Raw genomic sequence first — 24,309 nt, 5'->3', positions numbered from 1 at the left:
TGTATTTGCTCTGAAGACATCAATTAAATTAATCAGATCTAGTGTTTCATTTAAGGCTGCTGTTTCCTTGTTGATTTTCTGTTTGGAAGAGCTATCCATTGATGTCAATGGGATATAAAATTCCCTACTCTGTGCTACTCTCAATCTCTCCCTTTATGTCCATCAAGATTTGCTTTATATATTTAGGTGCTTTTATGCTGAGTACAGAAATGTTTACAAGGGTTATATCTTCTTGGATTGATCCCTTTATCATTATACTAGAAGCCCGGTGCATGAAATTTTGTGCACTGGGTCGGCGGGGGGGTGGTCTCTTAGCCTGGCATGCGCCCTCTTGCAGTCTGGGACCCCTGACTCCTTACCACCCACCTGCAGCGGAGGCAGGAGAGGCTCCCACCACCGCCGCTGCACTCACCAGCCATCAGCCTAGCTTCTGGCTGAGCAGCACTCCCCCTACGTTGAGCGTCTGCCCCCTGCTGGTCAGTGCACACCATAGCAACTGGTCATTCCACCGTTCAGTCTATTTGCATATTAGGGTTATATTATATAGGATTATGTCCTTCTTTGTTTCTTGTCTTTGTTTTAAAGTCTATTTTGTCTAAGTATTGCCACTCCAGCTCTTTTTTCTTAACATTTGCATGAAATATCATTTTCCATCTTTTTACTTTCAGTTCGTGTCACACGTAAACTTATTATTATTTTTGTTTTACTCAAAAACATGTGTGCCAATTGTCCTGGATTTCTATAAAAAGTTGTCTTTGCTTTGTAGATAAGCAGTAATTTTATTTACATCTAAATGATCACTTCCATAAAATTTGGGGCACTCAAGCCCTAAATAAATTTTCATTCCCATATCTTACTTAGATGATGTTAAGGTTTTTTTCCTCCTTCTGTGTGTATCCTTTGTAATATTAGTAAATATTAATAAAGGATGTATTTTAAAGGGTAATTTTATTTTGAAATAGGAGAAAGGAAAATTTATGCTGCAATAATGTCAGTTTCCAGAGGAAGCCCTGTTTATCTAAACACATTTTATTTGGGGTTCAGTATGAATTTTCAATAGATGTTTTTCAGATAACGAAGCAGTAATTCAAACGCAATTATATAAACAAGAAGATCAGAGAGGAATTACCCCAAAGGGTATAAAATGAACCAAGAGGTTTTGGTCTGAGTCACTACAGCATCAGCTCACGAATGCAAAGTAAGGTAGGTGTCTACACTGAGAAGGCTTTGCAAAATGAAATGTTCTTTTTCCACTTTCACCATTTTAGCACTTATTAAAAAATGGCAAATGTTGAGTGATACTTTGATTGGCTCTAAGAATTTTAATTATTGCTCCAAAATAGTTTAATGTTGAGTGAAGTTGAGTGAATGAACTACATGTATAAAGATGAGGAAAAAATTCTATTAACTAGAAGAGGTTAATTCCCTGATGGATGTTCATGGCTTTCTCTTCCTATTTACATTTCAATTGAAATAATTTTATCAATTGAATAATATGTTATTAAATTATGTCAATTACTAATGGTTATCTTTGATGATATACTTCTGGGAAAACTTAAGAGTGAATTCAGTTTTAAGTATCTGTAGGTGTAATTTACTGTGTCTTATTTCAGTTATTTAATAGCTACACCACTTTGGATAGTGTCCTGTGCACACACCTGCCTTATGGTACATTTTACCCTCTAGAATAATACGTTGCTTTAGTAAAGTTCCTGGATTGTTTATAGGGTGGGCAGTTGATTCTTTTCATAATGTATTAAGGGATTTGGAGAGAAAAAAAATTGGTGGAGGAAATTGGCAGAACAGAGAGAAATGTGCTTATTGAGAATAAAGGTAGTGAGAGGAAAAAAAAGGAAAGAAAAAGTGGAATAAGGGGCAAGAGAAAGCAGATAGCTTAGAATAAGTAAAACATGGGAAGTGTAGACATATATGGGTGTGCCACTGAAAAAAGCATCTCTTATTAGTTAAGGCCTAAAATCATGCCTTATGTTTAGCTGTCCAATAAATAACTTTTGATAATGTTAAAAGAGGCAATTAAGTTGCCAAGATAAGAATCTGGTGATAAAAGAGAAATTGTGGCAGATTATGGTGATATACATGTATATTTATGTATATATTTATATAATCCTCTGTAGCATTCCAAGTTCATCACATGTATTGTTCTATTTTTTTTTTTGAGTTTAGGATAGAGCATATGGAAAAATGAGGGCCACAAAGTTATTAAATTGCTCAGTGACACACATTACAATGAAATTTGGAAGCAGAATTCTAGGTCACTAACTCTTAGACCAGGAGTCTGACACTAATTTATCAATAGAATCACAGATTCTTTGTACTGAAAAGAACTTCCTGATCATCTTCTGGTTCTAAGCTTTGCTTTTTAGATAAAGAAATTGAGGCTTAGAAAGATTTTTTAGGTAGAGTTTTATTATTTGCAGTTAAGGAGAAAGGATAATTTTTACTTTCTTTACATCCACAAAGTTATATAGCTACTTTGCTGATAATTCAGTGCTTTTAAAATTTCCTTTTGTTAGTTTAGAGTTTTATATTTATAAGAGGAACTTATAAATGTTTAGTGTCCGTAATGAATATGACAATGGGTAAAAGTTCCAAAATAGTTTTTGTATGTCCTACAATTTTAAAAAAGGTCAGATGTACCTTTCCCCCCTGTTTTGCAGTGGGGAAGTAAGACCCAGACCGATTAAACATTTTAGTCAGTTTCTCATAGATTCCTGGGAGTTCTTAAAATACAATTGTGTTCCTTAATCCAGGACCAATATTCTCACCACTAGGGTGCCACACATCTATTTTACATACATAGTGTCACAGAGCTAAAAGTTAAAACGTGAAGTTAATGACTTCCTATGGCAAAAGTCCAGTAGCTGGCTGGCTAGTCAGGCAAGAACCATAGGATCAGGACTGGTGAGTATTTTATGTAATGTACTCAGCTGATGTTTTTAAGATTCTGCAGAGGATCCTCCAAGTCTGTGGCTCTAAAATAAGGGAACCAATTCTACCATCGGGGGAGCTCACATTTGTGAAGCATTTGAGAAAACCAGATTCCATGAGCAATGAGTTCTTATATTTTCTGTCCCAAATTGAAATACCAACAAACCTCCAGGGAAAGCTTGAATATGTAGCATTTGATTTAAAAGAGTTCACTAGAAAACCCTTCTTAATGGGTTAGTTTACTTCCTTGTCTATATCAATTGGGGGTTTCAGAGTCATAGTTTGGACTCTTTCAGAGCACTTAGAACAATGTGTATTTTTTTTTTAAATATATTTTATTGATATTTCACAGAGAGGAAGGGAGAGGGATAGAGAGCTAGAAACATCGATGAGAGAGAAACATCGATCAGCTGCCTCCTGCACGCCTCCCACTGGGGATGTGCCCGCAACCAAGGTACATGCCCTTGACCGGAATCGAACCCGGGACCTTTCAGCCCGCAGGCCGACGCTCTATCCACTGAGCCAAACTGGTTTCGGCAATATGTATTTTTATTATTAGTGTTTGTTCATACTTATCCATTATTAGACTGTCAGCCCTGAGGTCAAGGACCATAGATAGCTTAAGCATTTTGTATCTCTCAGTGCCTGGTTCACATTCTCAATATATGCTTATCTAATTTATCTGCAATTCTCATTCTGGGAATAGGAGTGCAGAAATGTTTATCCCTGCTAGTTTGTTGAATGGGGTTTTAGTTTTCTCTTAAAAAGTTAAAGATGAATTCTGGTTAACTGTGGCTGAGTTTCTGAAATTTCAGTTGATGGATATTTTAGTATATGTAGCTGATAGATAGTATTGGGATAGAATAGACAGAAATGAGAAAATCTTGATACACTTTTTATAGAATAAAAATGTTTAGTGAATTATACCATATTTAATAGAAAAAGCAAACAAGTTTGTATTCAAAGGTAACTACTTCATTAAGATGAATATATTCTTTTCTCACAGTGATACTTAAGAAGGAAAAAATGCAAATATACCTAGCTAACTGTACCATATTTGTAAGGTAAAACAATCTTCTTAATCTTTGAAGTGACCAATTTACATTCAAAAGTCTGGATTATCTGCTCTCAGTAGCAGAACTAAAATGATTATGTAAACATTATCCAGCTCATTATGATGCCAATTGATACTGAACAACTTCTTTCAGTGAACAGGCTCTCTTGAGATACTTGTTCTTCTTCTGACTGAGGCACATGGACCCTCTGGTATCTTCTATGCAGCCAAACATAACTTACTCTCCTGCCTAGCCCACAATGTATCTGCCATCCTTGATTTTATTATTCTCACGGTGTCAACCTATAATTTTTGCATCTGAAATTTTTTTTTCTTCAAAAAATATTTCTTGATTTGTAGAGAAAAAGGAAGGGAGAGGGAGAGAGAGAAACACCAGTGTGAGAATGAAACATCGATCGGCTGCCTCCTGCATGTCTCCTACTGAGGACTGAGCCCACAACCTGGGCATGAGGCCTGACTGGCAATCGAACCGGCAACCTTTTGGTGTATAGGATGATGCTCCAACCAACTGAGCCATCTGGCCAGGGCTGCGTCTGAAATCTTTTTAAGATAATGAATTTCATACATCTTCTGAGTAACGTAATTTTTTATATGTCGAAGTCTACTTCTTTTAACATTAGAGGACTATCCTAAGGATGGAGAAAGAGAATATCTAGACTTCTGGATTAGCTCCTAATTTTATGTTAATCTTTTCTGGACTTTCTGTAGATTCATCTTGTCTTCCTTGACAGGCAATGGGTAAAATTATATGGAAGATTATTTGTATTGAGATGGTACTAATGGTATTGATTATGCATTTTCTTGTTTTTTTGTTTGTTTTGTTTTGTTTTTGCCCTTTCTGATTATGACCCATTTGTTGGCCTTTTAACCAAAGTTTTTTTTGAAAACTAGAGTTCTGGGAAAGCCCTTATTGAAGCCTAACTGTTCATTCACTTCTTCTAATCATAGAGGCAGGTATTTGGATTGTTTTCATTGAATGAATTGTTGTACACTTAGTTGGCACATGTGTCTCTGCCACTTTCCTGCTGTGGTGCTTCAGGCTTGCCATTTCACTGTGGGGTATGTGGATCAGAGCCACATTTCAGTGTATAAAGAAAAATTACTGAGAGTATTAACTATGTAAAAACACCTAATATAGATCTTAGGAAAATATAAGCAGAATATTAAAATATACATATTTTTGGCTCTTTCCAAATGTCTCTTCTGAATATCCTAATAGGTATTAGATTCTTTAATTTTATCTTTGATTTAGCATGACTGCTATCTTCCTGATATCCATGCTTTTTGGCCTTGTATGTGGACAAGCAACGTCTTTTTGTATTCCAACTGAGTATATGATGCATGTTGAAAGGAAAGAGTGTGATTATTGCCTAACCATCAACACCACCATCTGTGCCGGATATTGTATGACACGGGTATGTAGTTCATCTTACTTCTTTTATCTGTACATTAGGTAAACCTACACTTCGTCCATATCTATGCAGAAAGGGAATGAGATAAATCACAACTTCATTTTCCAAATCTAATGGTAATTGGCTCCTTAGAAGTAGAGGGCACAGGTTACTATATTATATGTTTCTACTCAGCACAGTGGGTATAGATAATTTTATAACAATTTACTTCCAAACTTGGTTTAAGCCTTATCTTGTTTCCATGATCAAGGATAAAAGGGTGTGTGTGCCACATTTGTTTCTATGGGATTCAGTAAGGATGTGTGGAGTGGGTATTGGGGAATGGGACTAAGGAATCCTCCCCCAGTCCAATTAGTGACAAAAAAATATAAGTGAGTTAATTTTCATTTGTTGCCATTGACTATATGCATCTTAAAGTATATTATACTATGCTCCTTTTTCTGTTCTCTCCTCAGGATATCAATGGCAAGCAGTTTCTTCCCAAATATGCTCTGTCCCAGGATATTTGTACATATAGAGACTTCATATACAAGACTGTAGAGATACCAGGATGCCCACGCCATGTTAGTCCTTATTTCTCCTTCCCTATAGCTGTAAGCTGTAAGTGTGGCAAGTGCAATACTGACTATAGTGACTGTGTACATGAGATCAGCAAGACAAACTACTGTACCAAACCTCAGCAGTCCTATCTGGTGGGAGTTTCTATCTAACTTCAATAGACTGTAACTTGAAATGCAGTTAAATGTGTTTGCCTGGAATAAAGCTAATAATATATCAATATATTTCACAATACATTGTGTATGTGTTGAGTGCTGGTTCGTCCATACCTGTACCTATGCATGCATGAGAGACCTGAGGGGCGTTAGAAGAAAAGGTGACTGAAGGATGATTGCCACGTGGAAGGGTGGCGTGCAGGGTAAATGGAGAACAGGGACATGACATGAAACACTAGTGAAAGCCAATCTTGAGCAAGCTCTTTTAACAGAGGGCCATGAATTTTGTCTTGACACAGAAAACGCGTGTGGGAAGGCTACCGTTATAAGGAATGGGTAATGTGATCAGAAGCTGAAGGAACACATGGCATTAGGGTGCCAGTTAGGTTTGAACATTAGATTCTTTACTCATTAATCAAACATCTGTATTCGATATACAGTTATCAGAGGGGATGTTATAATCCTGCAGCTTTAAGTGTCCACGTTATCAAGTGACATGAGAACCCAAAGCCCCAGATTAATATTTGGAGACCATGCTAATATCAACTTCCAAAGGACTGGAATGGAGGTGGGATATGTGAAATCTCCAGTATGGTACTTTATCCTACTCATTCAAATGCACAGGATAAAACGTCACCAAAACGCATTAACAGTGCATTCTATTTGAAGAACTCTTCTCTTTAATTTAATTTAATTTCCCTGTGGGCTGACTGACTTATGAAAGTTATACCCCAAAAGCCTGGAAAAGAGGCCACGATCATTTTACATGTGAACTTCTAAATCCTTTGTAGTCTTCCAAGTAATAAGAGACAGTTTCTAACATTTATACCAAAAGCAACTTGTACTGTTTTGGCTTTTGATGTCATGAAAACCTAATATGATTATGAAAGACTTTAGGGACTGGGGGAAAGTGCTAAGGGATTTTAATAGAGTAGAATCATCCTAAATTCTAACCTAAATATTGATCAATATTGAAACACTGTTTTCTGGCAAACGTGCTTGGTAAGGGGCTGTTTATGTTTCTCTTCCTTCCGTAGGTACTATTTCGTGAGGGTTTGGTTTTAATTAGATGCGTGAAGTGAGGCAGATCTAGTGCCCTGCAGACTTGACCTCAAAAAGATGATTTATCTCGTACCTGCCCATTTCTCTCCATCCAAACTGCTACTACCATCAGGGTGAAAATCGGTCGTTAGCAGGGCCAGTTGGCTTTGCTATATTCCACAGTCTCTGGTTGCATTCAGCTGGGTACCTTGTAAATACCTACCTGCTGACAGTGCCCATGGGGAGTGGTGGTGGAGGTGGATTAGTGCCAAGCCCATGCTCTTCCAATGGAGGAGGGGATGGTTGTACACTTATATACAAAGTCAGGAATTTGTGAATTATTTTTACCTTAATATCTGAAGTTGATTTTAGCATGGTCTCCAAATACGAATTCACAGCTTTGGGTTCTTGTGTCACTTGATCACATAGACACTTAAAGCTGCAGGATTATATAACATTCCCTCTGGAAACTGTCTATCAAATACAGATATTTGATTAACGAGTAAAAAAAAAACCTAATGTTCAAACCCAACTGGTACCAATCACATATGATTTTCATGGAATCTGAAAAATATTTTCCAAGAACTTAACTGTGGAAAGAATGGGACGTTTAGGGAGGCCACTTGTAAACAGTCCAGCTCAGAAGACTCTACTTAAATGGGTTTCCTCAATCCAAAGGGAGGAGGCTAGACATCATAATGGGTGCACTGGGCCTGTGCCATTATGGGCCACAGAACTCGAGGCACATCAGAGACACCTTATTCCCTTCCATGGAAGGCACAATCCATTTGTAATAGGTGCACAAATTATATTAAACTATACTTGAAAGCGGAGTTGTCCAAGATAAAGAATTCCTAGGAGAGAGCTTAGGGATTGGAATGACCAACAATTTGCCTCAACTGGATCCAGAATCTTGGACATATGGAAATGCTGTTTTGGAGGGTATTCTTTGGATTTAAGAGACAGAATGAAGAGAGAGTTTAGAAATGGGAAACTGAAGGACCATTGCTTGTGTAATGAGAGAAAGATAGAAACTTTGGAATATCTTCTGAAGTGGTCTTTAAATTCAACCTAAAGTTTAAAGGAGTCAATTCTTGGCAGAGGAAGTTTGAGATCAGTGCTTTAAAAAAATCCCTTTTGTTCCTCATTGGACTATGAAATATAAAGAGTTCTTTCACAACTAAATGGATTTGGGATGAGTGCAGCAGCAATCTGCTTTGCTAATGGCCAAGCTCTTCAGGAGTAAGAGAATGTACCAGCATGGATATATTGACAGGTAACAGCATATGCTTCTTGATAACAGGAAATTCAAGTAATAAAAGTTCTCTTTTACATAGAAATTGCCTCTCTCTCTTTTTTTGAGCAGCAAGTCTAAGTGCAATAACATTTCTTTTATTGAAGTAGCTTCTTCTCTAGCACTATCGTTCAATGTTGGTTCTTACCTACTCTTTTATCCAGTTAATTAGTATTTATCTTTGAAAACAACCCTGTGTCACTTCTTCTGTTACTTTCCTCCCTCCTGACATGTTTGCCTTCCTAACATCCCTGTCTCTTCTTGGAGTTCTTCAGGACTCAGTTTAGAGATCTCAAAATTTAGGAAACCTCTCTCCCATGACTCTCCTCCCCAAGGTTGAGTGAGTTGACTTTGGGTTAATGATCATCGTAGCACTTACCTTATGAGAAGGAAACTTGCCAGCTCTTTCCCACTCTAAGCTTCTTGAGGGTAGAGATTGTCTTGTTCATCTTAGCATATAAGTGTTATAGTTTTTTCCAACTGTACAAGATAGTAGCCCAAAAACAAAGTAAAGGAAAATAATTCTAACATTAGAGTGGGTTGCATCTTAGAAGGCAGAGCAGGCCCAGGAACTTGGGCTGGGGCTATTAATACCAAGCCTTTGAATTAAAGCAGAATTGAGAAATATATAGAAAGCTACTCATTAATTAAGCAAATGAATGTGTTCAAATAGGTATTTGTAGAAGTATCTTCAGTTACATGATTATGTATGTTTGATTTATATTTAACAAAACTCTCCCTGACAACATAATTAAAACAATAAGTAATATTAATTGCCAGGTATATGAAGCACTTTGTTGGCTACTTCTTTCAATTTAAATCTTTTATTTAATATAAGTAAAGCCAACAGAAATTATATAGAAAAAATTACCAAAGCTTTGGAAGGGTTTCTGGCACATTAGCTAAAAACATTATGAAATCAGCACTGATTTTGCTTTGCCACATTTTGTTTGATTTTAAAAAATGTTTTTACTGATTTCAGAGCAAGGAAGGGAAAGGGAGAGAAACACCAATGATGAGAGAGAATCATTGATCAGCTGCCTCCTGCACACCCTCTACTGGGGATCATAACCTGGGCATATGCCCTGACCAGGAATCAAACCATGACCTCCTTGTTCATGGGTCAATGCTCAACCACTGAGCCACACTGACCGGGCATGCTTTGCAACATTCTGGTATATTACTTCTTTTTTTTTTTTTTTAAATATATTTTATTGATATTTTACAGAGAGGAAGGGAGAGGGATAGAGAGCTAGAAACATCGATGGGAGAGAAACATCGATCTGCTGCCTCCTGCACACCTCCCACTGGGGATGTGCCTGCAACCAAGGTACATGCCCTTGACCGGAATCGAACCTGGGACCCTTCAGTCTGCAGGCCGACGCTCTATCCACCGAGCCAAACCAGTTCCGGCCTCTTTTAATCTTTGATAAACCTACTTCAGAAGGGAAATATGCTGTCTCCTTCACTGCCATCTTCCCACAAGCCTCCTTCTCACCAAGCAAACCTATTAGCGTTCTTCGTAGGGGAAAGGAGAGCCACTACCATTGATGACTGCATGGGGGACCACGTTGGACCCTGTATCAAGTGTGCAATTTTACAGATTAAACCATGGACAACAAAGGAGCTATTCTGGGGAAAAGGTGTAAATTGGGTGAAACAATATTAATTGAAATATAACTATATGCAACGAAAGTCCTTAGGTGTTGCCTTTAAGTCCAGCTCCCAACAGCTATCACTCTTGAGGGTCACCACTATTTCCTTTGCTCATCACATTGTTTGGGTGGACTGGTAGTTGGACCTTTGGATAAGTTGTGTGAAGGTGTGTATAGAGATTTAATAGGATTTTAAGATAAACCAAACAAGCAATTCTAGTACATAGAAAATTTAATTGGAAATAACTTAAAATATTTCAGTAAGTTTTAATTCAGTGCTTTGGCACCAGACGCTTAAGAATATGTTTGGGCCTGACCTCAGATTAGTTCAGGTAAATAGACATAATCAAACTTTTATATATGTATGTGTGTGTCCATATATGTACACATATGTGTATATGCATGCACACACATACACATGTATACATATATTCAAGTTATATACGTATATATATTCAAGAGATACATATTAATCACATATGGCACATTAATCATATATGGCACATATCTCTACTCTTAACCGGTGTGGTCTTTTTGAAGGTTGGTTATTCCGATATACAATGAAACTCCCTTTTGTTGAATCCAAGCTGAGTCTGAGCTGGAAGAAACCTGAGTGTGCACTTGGGCCTGTTTCCTGTCTTCAAGCAGACAGATGAACTGAAGCCACCAAGAGAGAGGGACTGTTTGTTCTCTGCTGAAAAGGTTGTATTTCTCAGTGACTGGGGTATAAACTGTTATTTCATGAATTGATTTTCTTAAATAATATTTTTGTTGGCGGTAGAAACAGTAAAGTATCTATGCGCAATTCAATTTTTAGCTTGTTTCCAAACTGACTTTTTTCTAGAAAAGCCTAGTAGCAGTAGTAAGTATGGCAGAGAGGAAGTGGGTTCTCTATGGGAGACAGTTTCAGATGGTTAAGCCTTCTCATTAAAATGGTTTGGAAAAGTTTCCTGGAAGAGCACACCAAAGACTTGTTTTCTCACACGTGCACAGCTTTACTTGGGCATTTCCAAAGTCCCCAGTACTTTCCCTTTTGGGTGGCTTTAAAAAATGCAATAATTAAAAAAACCTCTAGGATTTATTTACTAACTGTACCGAGTTGTTAAAAATGAACAAATATATCAATTTAGATCCTAAATTTGGGTTTATGTTCTTAAAATGAAGCATCAAGACCATCGAAGAACATGAAGATTTTATTTTTATGGGGGATGTGCGTTGGACTAACCAGATTTCTGCTGTGTGTGGAAATGTTTCTTTTCCTTATGTTGTCTCTGTTGTGTGCACACAACCGGGAGAAGATGCTTTATTTATGTTGGGTTGGCCAAGGACACTCATGATATAATATTTGACTTAGGATTTTGTTTTATTCATTTTAAATGGTGAAAACTGTAGTTCTTAATCTATGAATAAATCTAGATGAATAAATAAGAAAAATAGGAAAATATGTAAACTGAAGTTATGAGGTATTTTAAAGATACAGTGCCAGTAAAAATTCTCTTTCCCACAATGTCCAACTGCCAGGTCTCTTCAGTCTTCCTAGCCTTGCATATGGAGAAATACAAGCTGGAGATAAAAGCCTTTTTGTGGATGTGAGGGTTGCAGTAGTTCAAAGCAGCGTCAGAAAAAAAGTAATAAAGCGATATTTAAACATCTTTATAGGAGGACAAAAATATTTTCTTAAAAAGTAGTTAAAAGCTTTTTTTGTTTTTGTTTTTAGTCCTTAAAACACTTGCTTTTATAGGACACATGATTGTCTGTGTGACCACTCTTTCCAGAGGGAGGTTTTTAAATACTAGGAAAGTATGACTTATTCAAATTAGATTTTCCATGCTATATTTAGTTTTACAGATGTATTTAGTTCTAAAACTGTGGTTTACTGTATTCAGGGGAGAGTATGTATATAAAAAAATCCCAGGAACCCTTACACTCTCCTCAGACATAGTCAATTTTAGCACTACACTATGATCTCTCCATTCCCATAGCTTATTGCTTCTGTTAACTAGAAATCCCTGGATTCTCTGTACCTAACTTTCTGTGGCTAGACTCTGAGAAACCGATCCATTATTACTTTTTATGCATAGCCAAGTTTTTTAAGTTTCTCAAAGCTTTTGACCTTTTGGTGAGTTAAACAGGTTGTTTCTTTCACCATATAACAAGAATCAAGAATTCCCAGCAAACCGATTTCATTCTGTATAATGCATATACCGGAAGCACATAGGTCACACACGAACATGCTCTCAATCAACATACATAGGCATTCACTCGAGGGGTAAATCAGTACAAGCCAAGCATACATACATGTGCAAATGTACAATCGACAGCAAATTATTTTAGATCCTAATGTCCTTTGAATATTAAAAATGAGCCAGGAACAGCTCCCGTGACATTTATATGAAAGCTCCAGATTGACATTTTCACGTAGAAGCAGCTTCATATCACATCTCGTGAGTTTCGTATCGCGCAGCAAAGGACCATGCTGAATATCATGCCGAAGATCTGAAACAGAAGGAAGCACTTATTCATGACTTTCAAATGATAAAAATTGATGCAAAGGTCAGCAAACTGTGCGTCCAGCTCAAGTTAACATAACATAACTAATAATTACTGGTTATAAATGGTATTTACTTAATTATGACTACTGGTTAAAGATGTCCATATTAACTATGCTTAAAATGCATTCCTATTTTATTATTGTTAAAAATATAGCAAGACTTTTCTTTAAGAAAAGGGTTCTATTTCTAGCCTGTAGGACAGTTTTTAATTGTAAAAGACTAATACACTACTGGTTTGGGAATTTTATATTTCAGGTTAATCTCTTACATATTTACTTTGAAAAGTGTTTATAATCACTAGTTGTTTAAATATGCTTGTGGTCTAAATAGTTTTCTATTGTTGAAAACGCTTCAATTTTTTGCACCAGTGACAGCATATTAAAAAGTGGACCATCTCTTCATTTCCAGTTCATTTTTAAGTATAAATGATGCTTCACTATTTAACCCAATCGTTTTGCCAAAGCATAAACTAAGGTGTTTGAGCTATGGTATTACTGATGTCTTCTACATCTTGGATACTTCTCGGAGAAGCCAAGACCAGTAGCCACGTATACAGTTTGAATAGAAGGATGCCAAAAGATCCCCTTGTTCTCAATCATTTTCCCTACAATTCTGCAGAGCCTGAGGAATGCGCTCGGTGGGTACAATGTTTATAAACTACTGTCAGTGTTTGTTTAAAGAAACCAGTACCACAACTCTCTGGTTCTCTCCTCAATCCTGACCTACATCAGACTAGGATCTGTAAATGCAAAGTTAAAGAAGACGTGTTTATCAGTTATTTCAGAAAGGCGGGAGTAGATTTAAGTAAGGGAATGGCCTCGGAGCTGGGGCAGGGCTCCAAGCTTCTGGCTGACAGAACTCGGTTCCAGTGCGTGGCAGGGGAGACACCTAATGGACATTTGGTTAACTGACTACACTGTGCAACTCTTACCTTAGGAAGAAAGAACGAAAGGAGACTCTCAGTGTATTGATTCAAGATGGCCAACAGAGGGCATTCCCCCTGGACTATGGTTGTGAGGTTGGACACAACCCCTACATCACGTGGGCTGTACTCTAAAGAGATACCCCCAGAAAGAAACTTTACCAGCCTTGGCCTGAGTCAGGGGTGACTCACAGATGCTGATTCATAGAGATTGTAGAATTGTGAAAAGGGTCTATCTGATACTTCTATTATACAGAATGTTTTGAAATATTCCGCCTCAGAATGGTAATCAGGCTAGCCCCAGAGCAGGTGGGGGAGGCCGAAGAGGTGTTTCTGGACTGATAGATCCTCAGCATAGTATATTCACCCACTGCCCCACTCTAAATGCAGAAAAGAGAAAAGATGCTTGTGTGTCCCCTGAGAACTGTCAATTCATTGATTTCTTTGCAATAGAGGGTTAGAGGGTTTGTACCACCTTCGCATTAGCTATTAGCACTTGATCCCCAGACAATGGAAATCACCTCTTTACTGGCCCCACCTGACTCCAGTCTTGCTTCCCTTCAACTTTATCATCACAGGTCCTTCTAACCCTGGTGGATCCCCTCTTTCTACCAACCTCTGAAAAGGACACACAAAGACTTCAATTATGTAGACCCTCAGACCCTCTCCTTATCATCTCTTGCTTGCTATTCCTACCATGCCCTTCTGTCCCTCTCAATCCTTGCACACTCTTCTTTTGTACTTTAGAAGTACCGAGCCACCTGCAGGTGCCTGGAGGCACTACGCCCCACGCTTGCACGTAACGCTGTTCCCTTCACCTGGATTCTGGGTGTGGGAACACACAGACTGTATAAAGAGCCAGCATTTATTGAGTGCTATGTTCCAGACACTATACAAATTAATTTCTAATAATACTCCGTATGTATTATCCCACTTAATCTTCACAACAATCTTATGAGATCAGAAAATTAAAATCTTTCTTTTCAGGTGAGGGACTTGAGGCCTAGAGAAATTAAGAAACTTTCCCGTGATTCCCAAGGGCTTATAGGTAGTGAATCTAGGAGCTGAAGCCAGACAGTGCGATGCCAAAGCTCACACTGTTAATCACCACACTGTGCTGACTCTGCGAATCACAGATGAGAGGGGTTGACCTGATGTTATTGTGAATTTCTAATAGTAGGAAAAGACCAGGAATTAAAAATCACTTGTCTAATTTAGGCGTGGTGGCTTTAAAATGGGAAGTTATTACAATGATAAACTCAAGGTCAACATTAGGTTATGGTATTTGTATCATATTTTAGAGAACTTAGTGTTAATGTATTTAATTAGCTTCGTTCATAGATGTCCTGTCAACAAATGTCTTTGTCTTTTAGAAGACATCTCTCCTAAGATACTGCCATCACACTTGAAGAGAAATAAGATGCAAAGGTACAAGGCTTCTTAGAGGGCAAGGAGGTATGTTCTGGCACTTTCTCACCGTGAGACCTGCAATTCCAATACCGACAATTCCGATGAGCTGGAGCTTAGCACTGATTATGGTCTCGATTTCATCAATGCAGTTCTGTTGTGGAAAAAAAGAGTCAGGAATAACAACTGATGGCACAGCAGTCCCCCCTTATCCATGAGGGATACACCCCAAGACCCCCAGTGGAAGCCCGAAACCGCAGACAGTACCAAACCCTTATATTCTATGTTTTCCCCTACACATACATCCCTTTGCACTTAGAGGAAGCACTTTACAGTTTCTCTTCGGCATATCTGAATTGCCACCATCACTACTCTTGCTATTTGGGGCCATTATTGAGTAAAATAAGGGTGACTTGAACACAAGTACTGTGACACGGTGACGGTCAATCTGATAACTGAAGGGCTACTCAGTGACTGAAGGGCAGGTAGCGTGTACAGCGTGAAAGGGACCACGTGTTTTTCAAGGAGTTTTCAGAAGCTGGCATAGTTCTGCACACACCACTTAGCAGTGAAGCATGTAGCAGCGCGGTGCCTCCCACGCAGAGGCGAGGGCAGCACCTTGGGTGGGCACCTCTGGCCCTGGCGAGCTTAATTGTTGTTGTTGTTGTTAATCCTCACCCGCAGACACTTTTCCATTGATTTTTAGAGAGAGTGGAAGGGAGGGAGAGAGACACATCCATGTGAGAGAGACACATCAATTTGATTGCCTCCTGCACATACTCAGGGCTGGGGATCGAGCCTGCAACTGAGGTACGTGCCCTTGACAGGAATCAAACCTGGGACCCTTCAGTCCACGGGCCAACACTCTATCCACTGAGCCAAACTGGCTAGGTCAGGGGTGGGCAAACTTTTTGACTCAAGGGCCACAATGGGTTCTTAAACTGGACCGGAGGGCCGGAACAAAAGCATGGATGGAGTGTTTGTGTGAACTAATATAAATTCAAAGTAAAGGAGCGGAGGGGAGAGCAAGAGAACCGGATAGAACAGCCGGATCCGGCCCGCGGGCCATAGTTTGCCCAAGGCTGGGCTAGGGCCCTGGTGAGCTTAATTAACGCCAGAGCATCTGCATCTTTCCCCAGGGTCGCGGGAGACTGGCACTCAGCCCTGCTCCCCTTAGGTTACAAAGAATAAAGCCTTGCCAGGCCCGGAAGGCACAGGGACAGGGCCTCCTAGAATGACAGTCTCCACCGAGAGGCAGAGAGCATCTTACACTCCAGGCAGGAGAGGACCCTGCTGGACAAGCTTACCTTGGGTCCTAGAAGCTCCTTTGGGCATGTGGGTTGGACCGGTTCAGAACTCTCTTTTCCGCAGCACTGAAACTAGAGTCAGAAAAGAGCTTTTAGGACCGGGAGCGGGGAGCAGAAGCTGCACTGTGGGCACCATTGCTAAGGACTGGGTTGGGGCAGCAGCACAGCAGCTGCAGGCCCAGCCACCGCCCCCTGGAAAGAGAGCGGAGTCACATAATTGTGCAGGCAGAACAAGAGAGTGACTTCTCCAAAGTTGGCTGAGTTTTATGATGGGAAGTGACTCAAGACAACCCAAACAGGGCAAGAAGTTAATTTCAGTGTCTGTGTGAACTGCCGTTTTTTACACAGGAGGTGGGCCTTTAGATTTTTTTCTCTCAGCCTGGGGGTAATTTAACCTGCGGAGCAGCTGAAGTTTTACGAGCTTTGGGAAGGGCTCATTAACTGGGGACAGTCTGGGACGGAGCAGAAGAATGGCCACAGTAAACTCCAGGGGTTAAACGATCAGGGCTTGAAGACTGGCCAGCAAACGGGTGTCCTGCCCTGGGGCTGGCCCTTCAAAGACAAAGGAACCTGTGTGCAGGCAGGTCCTCGGGGAGGAGAGGCTGAACAGGATAAATGCTTGGCACCTTCCAGGACGTCCCCATGACAGACAAGAACTGGGCTACCTAAAAACGCCTGGCCCAGAGGCATCGCTTCCTCTCTGGGTTACAGAGGTTAGGAGGTCAAACGGACTCTGTAAGCCTCCCCTCATGACTGCATGTGGCCCCGAGCTGGGCCCGGAGGCAGGTCTTCCAGGAGAAAAGGAACCTGCTGTGTCAGGTGCCCCTTTAGTTTACAAACGAGGGAGCCGAGTATCAGGGAGGCAAGGAACTTACTCAAGGTCACAAAGCTGTCCAGAGGCTGAGCTGCAGCTAAGAATGACCTTTTCTGACTTGAAGGTCATGGTTGTCTCTGTTACACCACAATGCCACCCTTGGAGAGAAGCTGATGTGTGTTTGGGCTGCTCTCGGGGCATTCTTATTTGTGCTCTTTTGTCTCTTTGGGGCACATGACCTGACTTCCTCTCATGAACTTGGTGTTGGGCCTCTTCCTCTTCCGGATTCTATGCATGTGACCTTGGCTCCCACGAGGGCAGAAATACAGTGTTGCTGCTGCACTTGGCCTCTTTGGATTTACTTTTATTTATTGATTGATTGAAATTTAACAAAATGAGAGTTTTATTTCTTTCTAAGTGTTTTAAAAATTAGGCTTATACAACCTAATTATATAGTAGAACCCACTATATAAAAGCCAAATAAAATCTACAACAACTCGGGAAAACATAAAAAAATAGTTTTTTGCTATTATATTTGCCAGTCTTTGTGAATTAAAGCTGCTTGCTTAAATATCATGGCAAATAATGAATAAATATGCAAATAATGTATATACTATGATATGAATTCCTGAACATCTCTTTAGGTTGGGAAAATAGCATGAGGAAATATTTAGTAAGAAACTCTAAATATAGGAAAATTCTTTATGGATGCTTTCCAATAGTAAACTTACACTATTAGTATATGTATATATTTGTGTATATATATATATATATATATATATATATATATATGCACATAGAAATACATGTACACATATGTATATATACACATATATATTATAACATGTAATTTATAAAACATATGCAATATCACATGCATCTTATTTTTAATCCAGGTGATCAGAGAGAACCTGGCTCGCACGTCATCTTTAGAAGATGCGATTTTAAGGAAGAAGTAAAGTTACTTACTGCTGAGTGGAAGGTAATGAGAGTCCCATTTCCCCTTCCCCTGTCTTTAAGGTAATCGTTATAAGCCTCTTCATACATGGTCTGAACATGTCGGATAGCCTGAAAAATGCCAGGAAAACCGAGGGGATGGTGAGTGGGAAGTTTCAAACATTCTCCTTTCATCAAGGAATACCCCCTCTTCCTTGCCCTTCAAAAATACGACCTTTCCATATGTTTATCTGTATTTTTTAAGATAATTCTGCATATATGGAACAGATGATAGGTTCTGGAGTTTCTAAGCAACATTTGAAGGTGGAAGGATAGACTAACCAAGAATAATTTTCATAGACTAGAAAGATTTCTTACAGTGGAGGGTCTTGAACCTGAATGGACATCAGCATCAACTGATGCCAGCCTTCAGGCCGCCCAGGTGATTGTGATGCTGCTTGGTACCCCACTGGTTAAAAGTTCTCAAATCTTTTCATGACATGGTTTCAAAGGTTTATGACCAGGGAAAACTGTTTCAGCATTCAAATAGCACATAAAATGCAGAGAACAATTTTTCTAGTATAAAAGCCTGGGATTCCAAATCCACAGAAATCTCAAAAAATCATAAGACCAATTCCTTTACCTACTAATATAACCAGCTATCTTAGGAAAATTCCAAACAAAGTGATGTTTACTTATAACACATGTTTACCATTTTTTAAAATCTAAAGTAATTTCATAAACACCATAGCGACAGCGTGTGAGTTTATGTGAAATATAGTAAACTTAAGATTCCATTCTTGCTCCTGTCCCTTTTCACTCCTCTCTTTACCACAGTGTGTTTTAATCTCCGAAAAGGCCACTTCCTCTGTGGGTGCTCCCGATGGCCTGTTCTGGCACTTACAGTCTAAGCACAAATCTAAATAAACTGGCCTCACTGGCTCAGAGGTCAGCGTTAGTTTTTGAGGGTGTCCTCGTCCCTGTCCAGGCCAAGCCCTAAGGACAAATGGTGGTCACAAGGGATGAGAATGCACGTTCTCCCCGAACCCTCTTCCTCATGTCTGCAATCTGACCTCTATTCCATTTCAAACAGGATAATCTCATACTAGCGATCCTTTAAAAAAGATCATAGACCCCTTTATGAATCTAATGAAAGCTATGAACTATCTCCCCAGAAAAACGTGTGCACGCGTGTGCCGCACACTCGTATGCTCAGTTCCAAACAGCATTTCCAGGTTAAACAGTTCTGCGTAAATGGTATTTGTGGGGATTATTTGGTTTTGCAATATCACTGTGGGTATCGCTGTCCTCATTTCCTTTGCCATAACGAGAACACTTTAACCATCATGAAAAAAAAAATGTAAGTCGGTTTTACTTACTACATCCTTGCCTATGAAAGCAAACACGCCAGTGGTTACTTCAGCAGCAAATATCACCAGCAGGCAGGTGAAAAACTGCAAAGAGAAGATACTAACTTCACTAATGCAGTAACTTTTCAATGTGTCTAGCTTCTTTGATTCTAGTTCCACTTGAAAACCATTAGGCAAGGTTATTACTTTGAATGGATCTAGCAGGAAGCATTTGTTCCTTATTGTCCTTGTAGTTCATTCGTTCATTCATTCGTTCATTCGTTCATTCATGGAGCAATTGTTTATTGAGCATTTATTCTGTGCCAGGCACTGTCCTTGGTGCTGGGTGTGCAGTGGTGCATAACTAAGATCCTCATGCCTCTGCTACCCTGGACCTCATATTAGAAAGGAGAAGATATGATCAATGAGTAAAGCAATAAAAGTTGAGTAAGATCATTTCAGATAGCCAAAGAGAGATCCCACCACCTGTGTGAGCACTTAGTGGACAAAAGAGGTTCTGTGAACACATCAGAGAGGCGGTAGAGAGGGACTGGTGGGGCCTGGCTTTGGGGAAGGTGTGACCTGAGACTGTGCAGTCTGGAAGCTTCTTTGAGGAGGTGCCAGCGGAGGTGGGGGTGCCCTGGACAGGTTTCCGTTCCCGCCTATTGGGTCTGCTCTGATCTAACGAAGCTCAGTGATGAACAAGACAGAGAGATGCTCGGCAGGGGAAAGAGAGAGAATGGAGGGCAAGGAAGTGACTTAGACATTTTACGTCGCCAAAGTCAGCGGCTGCAATGAGCAAGGACAAGCGGCCTAACACACCTGCTTGTGGAGAAATAGAAACACTTCTCTTCCCGCCTGACTTCTTCCTTCTCCTTGCTTCTCTTAGGCCACGCTGGCATTGGCCGCATAGCAGTTAACAGCAATTATTCCAGTTTTAAAAAGACACAGGCTGCTTGTTAAAATGAGCCACAAGAGGGGTGTCTGGTGAAGGTATTGCTCTCAATGGCAATGCTTTTCCTGTAGATAACAGCCTTTCCCTGGCTATCGGAACCTGTTAGCTGCCTCACTCGCTATGAAACAGTATTTTTTTTTTAAAGAACAATCATAATTGCCCCTTTTAATTACCAGACACTTTTCCTCCCCAAACACCTATACACTAATGACCTCATTTCCCCCCTCCCCCAGACTTTCCATTTGAGTCCAGGACAAAGATAATATTGTTCTTACGCAAGCGATGGAGGAACAAGACTCAGGGAAGGGGTGACTGCCAAGGTCTCAGCGGGTCAGGGAAAGAGCTGGCTTGGAGGCCAGACGTGGGGCTCCCTTCAGATCCGTTCCCTCCCCTCTCCCCTCTGGCGCCCACTTACAGATCCGAGCACGCACTGTGACTCCCGCATGGCTCCGCAGCACCCGAAGAAGCCCACGGCCATCATCAGGGCCCCTGCTCCCACCAGCACGTAGAGCCCTGTGGGAAGAGGGGGGACGCTGATCCCAGCACGTGCTTCCTGCACGGCCCTGCCCCACTGCTCCAGTGGCTGCAGGGCAGGACACGCTGTTATTGATACAGTGGGCGACGCTTGTGGAAAGCTTGCTGAGTCTTCACTCACCTGATTTAAGCGGCACAAGGATCTTGAGAGGTAGGGTGCCTATTGTCCCCCAGGAGCAAAGAAAGCCGAGCTTACCGAGGTGAGGGGACCTGCTCGGCAAGGGGTGGCAGCTGGGTCTGTCCCATCTCCACTGCCCCTGCTCTCTCTCTCTTTTTTTAAAAAATATATTTTATGGATATTTTACAGAGAGGAAGGGAGAGGGATAGAGAGCTAGAAACATCGATGAGAGAGAAACATTGATCAGCTGCCTCCTGCACACCTCCCACTGGGGATGTGCCGGCAACCAAGGTACATGCCCTTGACCGGTATCGAACCCGGGACCCTTCAGTCCGCAGGCCGAAGCTCTATCCACTGAGCCTAACCGGTTTCGGCCCGCTGCCCGTGCTCTCAATCATCCCACAGGCCTCCTGTATGCCAGGCACCCCATCTTTCAGATTCCCATCAGCCCTGGAGAGTGGGTGTTGCTACCATTGGTGTGAAATTGATGACATCGAGTCAGAAGCAGTGAGGAGTCAGTACCAGAGCGGGGACCCCATCCACACCATCCTAGGAGCCCCCGGCTGCTCCTGGGACTGTGGAATTAACGGCTGTCTCCATCTCCTGGGAGGCCATGAGGACACGGTGTCTGGGAGGGAAAGGGGGCTGAGATCTGCCCAGGCACAGATGGGGAAGCGGGGAGAGGATGGGACGCAAGAGGGGGCTTTGGTTAAGGAGAGGAGGGAGGACACGGCGATAAGGCAATAGGTTTTGTGTGAGTTTTAAACTTTGGAGGGCAACGCCGTACACACTGGCCCTGTGGGAGGCGGTGTTACAGGAACAGCCACTGAGGAGGTGAGAAGGTCAGACACAGCAAATAATGCTGCTATTAATACTGCATAGCATTAGCCACCTTTACTAAGGGCCATTTTCTCCAGGCACTGTTCTGTGCACCTAGCACAGATTTATTCATTTAATCTTCACGGAGCAGATACCATTATTATCTCCATTTTTTTTAGACAGAGGAACTGGGCTCCACAAGGTTAAGCAATTTGCCTGAGATCATCGAGCTGGGATAAAAATATCCATCTCGTGGCCATTTTCCTACCCTGCCTCTGCAGCATAATAGCAGCCTCAATTCAGCGGGAATTCCACTGACTGCCGAAGTCGGGCCACAGGAACGGTTGTTCTCACAGGGAAAGAAAAGGGCAGAGACGTTCTCGTTCTGAGAGAAACGAAGCCAAGTCTTTGCTGATTTCCTCCTCTGATTCTGAGATAAGTTAGAACACAATACAAGGCCTGGCACTTGACTCGCTTAGAAAAATGCCGATCACCGCTGTTATTTTTTTTGCATTTTATTCATATGAGTCACCTGGAAACCACTCCCATTCATAGCAAGGGTGGGGAGCTGGGTGCCACACCCATGGGGAAACCCTGAGCCTGGCCCGCAGGGTCCCTCCGGGGGCCCCTCTGGGTGCTGACGGCGGTTTGTGGGCACTGAGCCATCTGCTCCCCGACACGGAGGGAGCCGTGGCTGGGCTGCTCTGCTTCCTGCCAGGCACGGACTGTTCTCGGGCCATTTTCTGGGAAAAGGTGGGAAGCCCTGGCTCTGCAGTCCTGGGCGCTTTGCCACTTCCTCCTTCCCTCTAAAGGAGTGATTGCCTGGGGGATGGATGTGATAACGAGAGAAATGATTCCATATTTAAATACTGGTAACACTATTGTTGGTCCCACTGCCTAAACACCTTATTGTTTTTAAAAATTTAAGTTTCAAAGCTCTTTTCGTTTCTATCATTTCATTGACTCCTCACAACACCCCCACAGGTAAGACAAGTGTTACATTTCTCTTTTACTCACGGGGTCGGGGAGCCAGAGGGCTCCAGGCAGGACACACAGGCCTGGAGAAGGTTCCCAGGCGTCAGGGCAGCAACCACACCGCCTAGTCAGTTTCCTCCCAGAATGTCTCATGGGCGGACCACCTCATTGTATCCGTTTCCTGCTTACAACCGCTCATTGCCTCCCCACTGCAATACACAGTCCACAGGTTCTGCTTGGGGCCACAGCCGAGGCCCCCTGCCCCGATCCTTATCCATCTTGCACTCCAGCCACATGGGAATTCGCTGGGCTCTAACCCCGCCTGCTCTTTTTTTCATCTTGTGCATTTGCAGGTTCTCACGTGTGTCTTTCTCTGTAGATTGTAAGTCCACAGACAAACCTTATTCATCTGACCTAGAATATGCTTCGCGCACGGCAGAAATCTCCGTCAGTGTTGCTGGGGGTGAAGATTAAGAGAGAGCAAACCAGACCTGAAGTCCTGTACTGGCTGCCTGCCATCACTCATCGTGACTTAAGAGACACACGCTGGAAAAACATCTCAGCAGATGTCCAAGAAGCCACACAGGGCTGGGCTCTCCCAAGGTCAAGTAGCTGAGGACACGGCTGCGTACCCTGAGAAAAGGCCCCAGTGCAGTAGACAGAGGCCCAGGGCCTGAGGAGGACAGAGCTGCCCCCACTGGAAACAAGCTCGCTCCGTGCCCTGGGCAGAGTCCTTGCCCTTCTGAAATCATGAGCTCCCTGAGAAAACGTGCTTATTTGTACAATACCCCATTCTTGGGCTGTCAGAGTCCCAGATCTCACAGCAAAACACCCTGATGCGGCCCCAGCAGCTCGTCCCTGAGGCCGCTCCTCAGCAAACCCCTGTGTGTACCGGGCCCATGCCTTGCCCAACGCCAATGAGCCCTGCTTGCTGGAGCTGAAGGGAAGATCGGAAGAAAACTCAACAAGTGGCAAGGCCCCCTGGGCCTGCTGAATTCAGCTCCAGATGGAGTTGTTAATGCTCAGCACACCACTGTGGCTTCCCAGGCTACCTTATCCTCTTCTGATCTGGCTCCAAAAATAGCTGTTGAATGAATACATTAATTGTCACATTTTAATTCCAAGATGGTTTCTGCAGAGCCCTCTCCCTCCCACAGCAGCCTGTGTGACAAGTGTCTGACCTATTTCCCAATTCCCCAGCCTTCCCGAGGCCTATTTCCCTGGACTTGGAAAGAAGAGAAACCACTTTGAAATGGCATTTTTAGCACAGCTGGGCCTCGAGATGCCGTGAGCCCCAGGTGACACGCTGCCAGAAATGCCCTGACCACACCCTCACTTGTTTCTTAGGTTTCAGATTCTTCTTTTCAGTTAACACGGAGAGGAGACACGGCGCCCTCCTCAAAGCCCTGTCTGCGTCCGTCCACTGGCTTTACAATGGCTGCCCCCCCTTAGGGACTGGATGGTGCGTGGCACGGTCATCAA

The 24,309-nt window shown here is 41.8% G+C and overlaps 2 protein-coding genes across 2 annotated transcripts in view; one reads left to right on the top strand and one right to left on the bottom strand.

The window, feature by feature from the left end:
• Window positions 1-1,144: 1,144 nt before the first annotated feature.
• On the top strand, window positions 1,145-6,146 carry TSHB (thyroid stimulating hormone subunit beta; the record flags this gene model as incomplete). Its single annotated transcript, XM_080647611.1, has 3 exons — window positions 1,145-1,203; window positions 5,277-5,439; window positions 5,892-6,146. The coding sequence occupies exons 2-3, from the start codon at window positions 5,278-5,280 to the stop codon at window positions 6,144-6,146; spliced, it is 417 nt and encodes a 138-aa protein (XP_080503737.1). The 5' UTR covers window positions 1,145-1,203; window position 5,277.
• A 4,207-nt stretch (window positions 6,147-10,353) lies between these two features.
• The window catches only part of TSPAN2 (tetraspanin 2), a 36,430-nt gene continuing 22,474 nt past the window's right edge, over window positions 10,354-24,309 (bottom strand). Inside the window, exons 3-8 of the mRNA XM_080648132.1 lie at window positions 20,797-20,894; window positions 19,457-19,531; window positions 18,111-18,209; window positions 16,328-16,399; window positions 15,091-15,174; window positions 10,354-12,635 (exon numbers count right to left, since the gene is read on the bottom strand). Coding sequence (XP_080504258.1) covers window positions 12,570-12,635; window positions 15,091-15,174; window positions 16,328-16,399; window positions 18,111-18,209; window positions 19,457-19,531; window positions 20,797-20,894 — 494 coding nt within the window. The 3' untranslated portion in view covers window positions 10,354-12,569. The remainder of the gene's footprint in view (window positions 12,636-15,090; window positions 15,175-16,327; window positions 16,400-18,110; window positions 18,210-19,456; window positions 19,532-20,796; window positions 20,895-24,309) is intronic.

The sequence above is a fragment of the Plecotus auritus genome, assembly GCF_963455305.1.
Source record: "Plecotus auritus genome assembly, chromosome: 12".
Taxonomy (NCBI): Eukaryota; Metazoa; Chordata; class Mammalia; order Chiroptera; family Vespertilionidae; genus Plecotus; species Plecotus auritus.
The sequence above is the reverse complement of the archived record's forward strand: the minus strand, read 5'-3'. Positions and strand labels throughout refer to the sequence as shown.